This window comes from Ranitomeya variabilis, chromosome 7, assembly GCF_051348905.1.
Source record: "Ranitomeya variabilis isolate aRanVar5 chromosome 7, aRanVar5.hap1, whole genome shotgun sequence".
NCBI lineage: Eukaryota > Metazoa > Chordata > Amphibia > Anura > Dendrobatidae > Ranitomeya > Ranitomeya variabilis.
In genome coordinates this window covers 88,516,153-88,522,152 of record NC_135238.1, presented here as the reverse complement: position 1 = coordinate 88,522,152, position 6,000 = coordinate 88,516,153, and the positions used below count along the sequence as shown (strand labels likewise).

The 6,000-nt window shown below is 52.2% G+C and overlaps 1 protein-coding gene across 2 annotated transcripts in view; it reads left to right on the top strand.

Annotated features, from left to right (window-relative positions):
- Positions 1-366: 366 nt before the first annotated feature.
- DNAH7 (dynein axonemal heavy chain 7) overlaps positions 367-6,000 on the top strand; it is a 564,416-nt gene continuing 558,782 nt past the window's right edge. Inside the window, exon 1 of one of the 2 annotated variants that reach the window (XM_077275383.1) lies at positions 367-589. In XM_077275383.1, the coding sequence (XP_077131498.1) occupies positions 581-589 (9 nt within the window). In that variant the 5' untranslated portion in view covers positions 367-580. The remainder of the gene's footprint in view (positions 590-6,000) is intronic. The other variant, XM_077275384.1, reaches the window with a different exon arrangement.

The following is a 6,000-nucleotide window of genomic DNA, read 5'->3' as shown; positions in this document are numbered from 1 at the left end:
GCTCGACATGAAAGTCCTGCTTAATGCTTTCCTCATTTAGGGTATATTTCCCCTTTGGGTGGTGTCCTCCCTGTCAGGGGTGTGTGCACGGAGTGTCCGGTGTGTGGGCTCCTCACAGCCGCAGCAGAGCACTCAGGGGCCTGACACTGCAGAGGGGCAGCGTGTGACCGGGGAGCAGCAGGCGTCCCCTCAGGTGATGGCAGATCCCCGCCGGCTGCACGCACCGTGACTGGAACCCCGCTTTCCCGGACCCTGCATGGCGCCCCGCCCGTTACCCCTAGCAGCATGTACACAGCCATAGCCCCTCCCCGCAGCAGTGATTGCAGCTTCCATGGCAACCAGTAGACGCAGCACAGCCTGCAGAGCAGTCGCGTCCTGTACAGGCGCTGCGGTCACACGCGGTTTTCCTAAGCGGCAGCTGTAACGGAGAAGGAGCCCCGGAATAGCGAGTGGTGATGTATTGGGGGCAGCCCCGGGTCTGCGCCTATCTGCACTGAAGCGCCGCGACTTACACTGACAGCGCGGTCACCTAGCAACGGGGGAGCAACAGAGCAGCGCCGAGTGCTGCGGGCCGGTCACTATGGAGCAGGTAAGCCGGGGGCTGGGAGCGTGCGGAGGACCCCCGGCCGGAGCCGGGCATTGTGCGCAGTCAGGACCACCCTGAACAGGCGGAAGTTGGTTTCTTATTCGTTCAGTTTCTTATTCAGCAATTTTTTCTTTTCTGTTTTTTTATAGGTTTAACAACAAAAAATAATCCTCACAATAATAACACACAATGCAGCGAGTTGCCCTGATGTGAATACACTTAAAGGGAACCTGTCACCCCGTTTTTTCGGTATGAGATAAAAATACTGTTAAATAGGGCCTGAGCTGTGCGTTACAATAGTGTAGTTTGTGGACCCCGATTCCCCACCTATGCTGCCGAAATACGTTACCAAAGTAGTCGTTTTCGCCTGTCAATCAGGCTGGTCTGGTCAAAAGGGCGTTGTCTTCCCCCAGATTTTGCGTAGTTTTCCATTGGTGACGTAGTGGTGTGCGCATGCCCAAGGTCCCGAATCCTCTGCCAGGGGATTTAAAAGAGCGCGCTGTTCGTTATTTCATTGGTGATCGGTGGGCGCGGCCATCTTCCTATGGCCGCGCGTGCGCAGAAGCGGCGCTCTGCTGGCCGCGGCTTCAGGAAAATGGCCGCCGCGATATCCATCTGCGCACGCGCGGCATCCCGCGGCCATTTTCCTGAAGCCGCGGCCAGCAGAGCGCCGCTTCTGCGCACGCGCGGCCAAAGGAAGATGGCCGCGCCCACGATCACCAATGAAATAACGAACAGCGTGCTCTTTTAAATCCCCTGGCAGAGGATTCGGGACCTTGGGCATGCGCACACCACTACGCCACCAACGGAAAACTACGCAAAATCTGGGGGAAGACAACACGCCCTTTTGACCAGACCAGCCTGATTGACAGGCGAAAACGGAGACTTTGCAAAGGTATTTCGGCAACTTAGGTGGGTAATAAACGCATAACAAACACACTAATGTAACGCCCACCTCTGCCCCTATTTAACGCTATTTTTATCCCATCTTCCAAAAACGTGGTGACAGGTTCCCTTTAACAACAGCTACAAAAATGATACAACTGGCACAAAAATGGGCATCAAAGTGGGCGCCGAAGGGAGTTAAAGGGTTAAATGACTTTGGGCCACTGATATCACACTGCAGACATAGAACAGGGAGCCCCACATCAAACCCAGGTCTCTCCAGCCTGGCCCAAATGGGTTCTGGGCATCAGAACTGGCATCAAAGTGGGCAAGCAGCCGATTTTCACATATTTGAATAAGTAACTGATGTTTTTAAGGAGTTAATTGACATCTACATTCTTAGGCCAGTCTCACACGTCCAGATAATTCCGGTACTGTAGAGAACGGTACCGGAGTTATCCGTGTCTGTGTGTCCGTGTGCTCACGTGGCACATCAGTGTGGCACACATGCGGCAGCCGTGTGCCGCCTGGGGACCACACGGACCGTGCAGGAGAGACAGTGCTACAGTAAGCGCTGTCCCCAGCGTGTGGTGCTGAACGCGGCATTCATCTTTTGTCCCCTGCAGCGCTCGCAGGAGAGAAGAGATGAAAAATCTTTTTTTTTTTTTGTTAAAAATAAAGTTTGGGGTCACCTCCCGCCTACCACCCCCAGCGCACCCTCCCGCTTGCAGAGAAATACTCACCCAGCTCCCGCGATGCCTCCTTTCAGCATCGGCAGCCTGTCCTGTGTGAGCGGTCACGTGGTACCGCTCATTACAGTGATGAATATGCGGCTCCACCCCTACGGGTGTGCGCGGGGGGTGGGGAGGGGTAGGACGTGGGAGGTGACCCCAAACCTTTTTTTTACCAAAAAAAATCTTGATCTTTCATCCCTTCTCTCCTGCAAGCGCTGCTTTCAGCCGAGCAGGGCAGAAGGGATGAATGATGGCTCCAGCACCACACACAGGAGACAGCGCTTAACTGTAGCGCTGTTTCTCCTGCGGGCGGTACATGCACACAGAGAGTGCACACTGTTCTCCGTGTGCACATGTGCGGGACGCTTTGCGGACCGTGCTGCCGGAGAAAAGCAGACATGTCTCCGTGTTTTGCACACAGACACACGGTCCGTGAAAACACGCAGGCATGTGCATAGACCCATTCATTTGAATGGGTCTACGTGTGTCAGTGTCTCCGGTACGTGAGAAAACTGTCACTACACGTACCGGAGCCACTGACGTGTGAAACTGGCCTTAGTGTGAGATCAGTGGCCCAAATTCATTTAACCCCTAAAAACATCAGTTACTTATTCAAATATGTGAAAATCGGCTGCTTGCCCACTTTGATGCCAGTTCTGATGCCCAGAACCCATTTGGGCCAGGCTGGAGGGACCAGGGTTTGATGTGGGGCTCCCTGTTCTATGTCTGCACTGTGATATCAGTGGCCCAAAGTCATTTAACCCTTTCATTAACTCCCTTCGGTGCCCACTTTGATGCCCATTTTTGTTCCAGTTTTATAATTTTTGTAGCTGTTATGTGTATTCACATCAGGGCACCTCGCTGCATTGTAGGTTATTATTGTGATGCTTTTTTGGGGGTTAAACCTATAAAAAACAGAAAAGAAAAAATTGCCGAATAAGAAACTGACAAATAAGAAACCAACTTTAGCTCTGAATAAGAAACTGAACGAATAAGAAACCAACTTCAGCCTCGTACAACCCTGCACCTGTCCGCAGTCACAGCACTGTGCTAGTCCATGTTGTTTGACTACAGTGGTGACGTCACATTGACAGCACTGCACCCAATCATTGAGCTAAGTTTCTTATGGTGTATATGTGAGCAGGTTGCGGGATGCAGAGACGCACGAGAGGCAGAACAAGGGAGAAAAATTTAATTTAACAGTGGGATACTCCACACAGGGAGGCAAACAGTTAAATGAGGAAATAAACAGTTAAATTGTAACAGAGATGCAGAGTTAATGAACAATGAATGTGGTAATGTAAGTTTTTTCAAACACTTAGGCTACTTTCACACTAGCGTTAACTGCAATCCGTCACAATGCGTCGTTTTGCAGAAAAAACGCATCCTGCAAAAGTGCTTGCAGGATGCGTTTTTTCACCATAGGCTAACATTATGCGACGTATTGCGATGGATTGACACACGCCGCAACCGTCGTGCGACGGTTGCACCGTGTTGTGGCGGACCGTCGGCACAAAAAAAGCTACATGTAACGTTTTTTGCCGCCGACGGTCCGCTTTTTCCGACCGCGCATGCGCGGCCGGAACTCCGCCCCCACCTCCCCGCACTTCCCCGCACCTCACAATGGGGCAGCGGATGCGCTGGAAAAATGCATCCGCTGCCCCCGTTGTGCGGCGCAGAGAACGCTAGCGTCGGTAACCTCGGCCTGACGCTAGTGTGAAAGTAGCCTTAGGCTACTTTCACATTAGCGTTTTTTGCAATCCGTCGCAATGCGTCGTTTGGCCGAAAAAACGCATCCTGCAAAAGTGCTTGCAGGATGCGTTTTTTCCCCATAGACTAACATTAAGCGACGTATTGCGACGGATTGACACACGTCGCAACCGTCGTGCGACGGTTGCTCCGTGTTGTGGCGGACCGTCGGGACCAAAAAACGCTACATGTAACATTTTTTGCCGCCGACGGTCTGCTTTTTCCGACCGTGCATGCGCTGCCGGAACTCCACCCCCACCTCCCCGCACTTCCCCGCACCTCACAATGGGGCAGCGGATACGCTGGGAAAATGCATCCGCTGCCCCCGTTGTGCGGCGTATACAACGCTAGCGTTGGTAACCTCGGCCCGACGCACTGCGACGGGCCGAGCCCAACGCTAGTGTGAAAGTAGCCTTATCAGGTCAGATGTTATTCAGGCTGCAGATGATGCTTGGGAGTCAGTAGCGCCAACAACAGCTGGTTCAGCGCTTGTCCAATATGGTCCAGCAGGGAACAGTAGTCCGTCTTATGGCGGCAGCGGTCGGTCTACGGTACCTTCCGCTGAGCCCCTAGTCCATAATTGAATACGGCCAACGCAAACAAGGTCTCAGTACTGTCAGCGTCCCAGTCGAGCGGCGTGGAGATGTCCGGCAAGGAGAGCAGAGGTGTACAGTCCTGCACCCTTCTCTGGCCCTCAGGCTTACGTGCAGCAATCAGCTGTACAGGACTCTCGGCTCTCTCCCTGTTACTGCGGTGGTGTAAGAAAATCCGGACCGGGAGTACCATTTTTGCGCCGGCACCAGAACTGTTGGGACTGTCACCATTGTTGCACAGGGGAAAGCTTTCTGACCCGGACCATCCCTTACACTTGTCAGCCGGGGGCGGGTCAGGCATAAAAAAGGACTGCACGCGGGAAAGTAGTAGCATTTCCAGCAGGGAGACTAAGTGCGTAACAGGGTGAGGTGCAGGCCGGGAGAACGCAGCATCTCGTGAGTAGAGGCCCATCAAGAGACATCCCTCTAAACTCTTCCTTTGTCCCTGGAAGACAGACTATTGCCTGCCCGGCGTACTTCATACCGGGAGGTGAATCATACGTGAGACCCATGACTGCTGCGTGTTCGAGACCTAGTCCAGCGTCAACAACCGAGTCAGAGCTTACCGACCTCTTGCCCACTGGTATCGTGAAACATGTTTCTGCTACAGCAAAGCCACAGTCAGGGCCGACAGCAGGACTTCGTCCATTACCCAGGAACCATGGGTACAAGTACCTGACTTGTGCAGCAAAGACTCTCTACTCTGTTCGAGGAACCGAACCTCCGGCTACCAAGGACCACCCAGAGACTTCAATTATCGTTGTTGTCGGTGCGAATGGTATCCTCAGTAAAGGCTGACACATCCCAATGGGTAAAAGAGCTGCAACAGGAAATTCAACATATACGTGAAGAGTTGGCAGAGTTGACGAAGGTACCCCTATTCACTCCAAATCCACCTGGGTATAGAAGTGAGCCAGTACCCTGTCAAGAGGCGAGAGTGCCCTGCCGAGAAGGATGCCTCACATGCTACAACTGTGGAGAGCCCGGATATTTAGCTCGGGGATGCACCTGGCGGAGTAGACAGCTGTCACGGATCCCAAGGAGGATAACTTTATCATCCCCACCGCTCACATCAATTTGTCATGAACCAGGGTGGTTTGGTTACATAGTTACATAGTTACATAGTTACATAGTTATTAAGGTTGAAAGAAGACTGTAAGTCCATCTAGTTCAACCCATAGCCTAACCTAACATGCCCTAACATGTTGATCCAGGGGAAGGCAAAAAAAACCCCATGTGGCAAAGAGTAACTCCACCATGGGGAAAAAAATTCCTTCCCGACTCCACATACGGCAATCAGACTAGTTCCCTGGATCAACGCCTTATCAAGGAATCTAGTGTATATACCCTGTAACATTATACTTTTCCAGAAAGGTATCCAGTCCCCTCTTAAATTTAATTAATGAATCACTCATTACAACATCATACGGCAGAGAGTTCCATAGTCTCACTG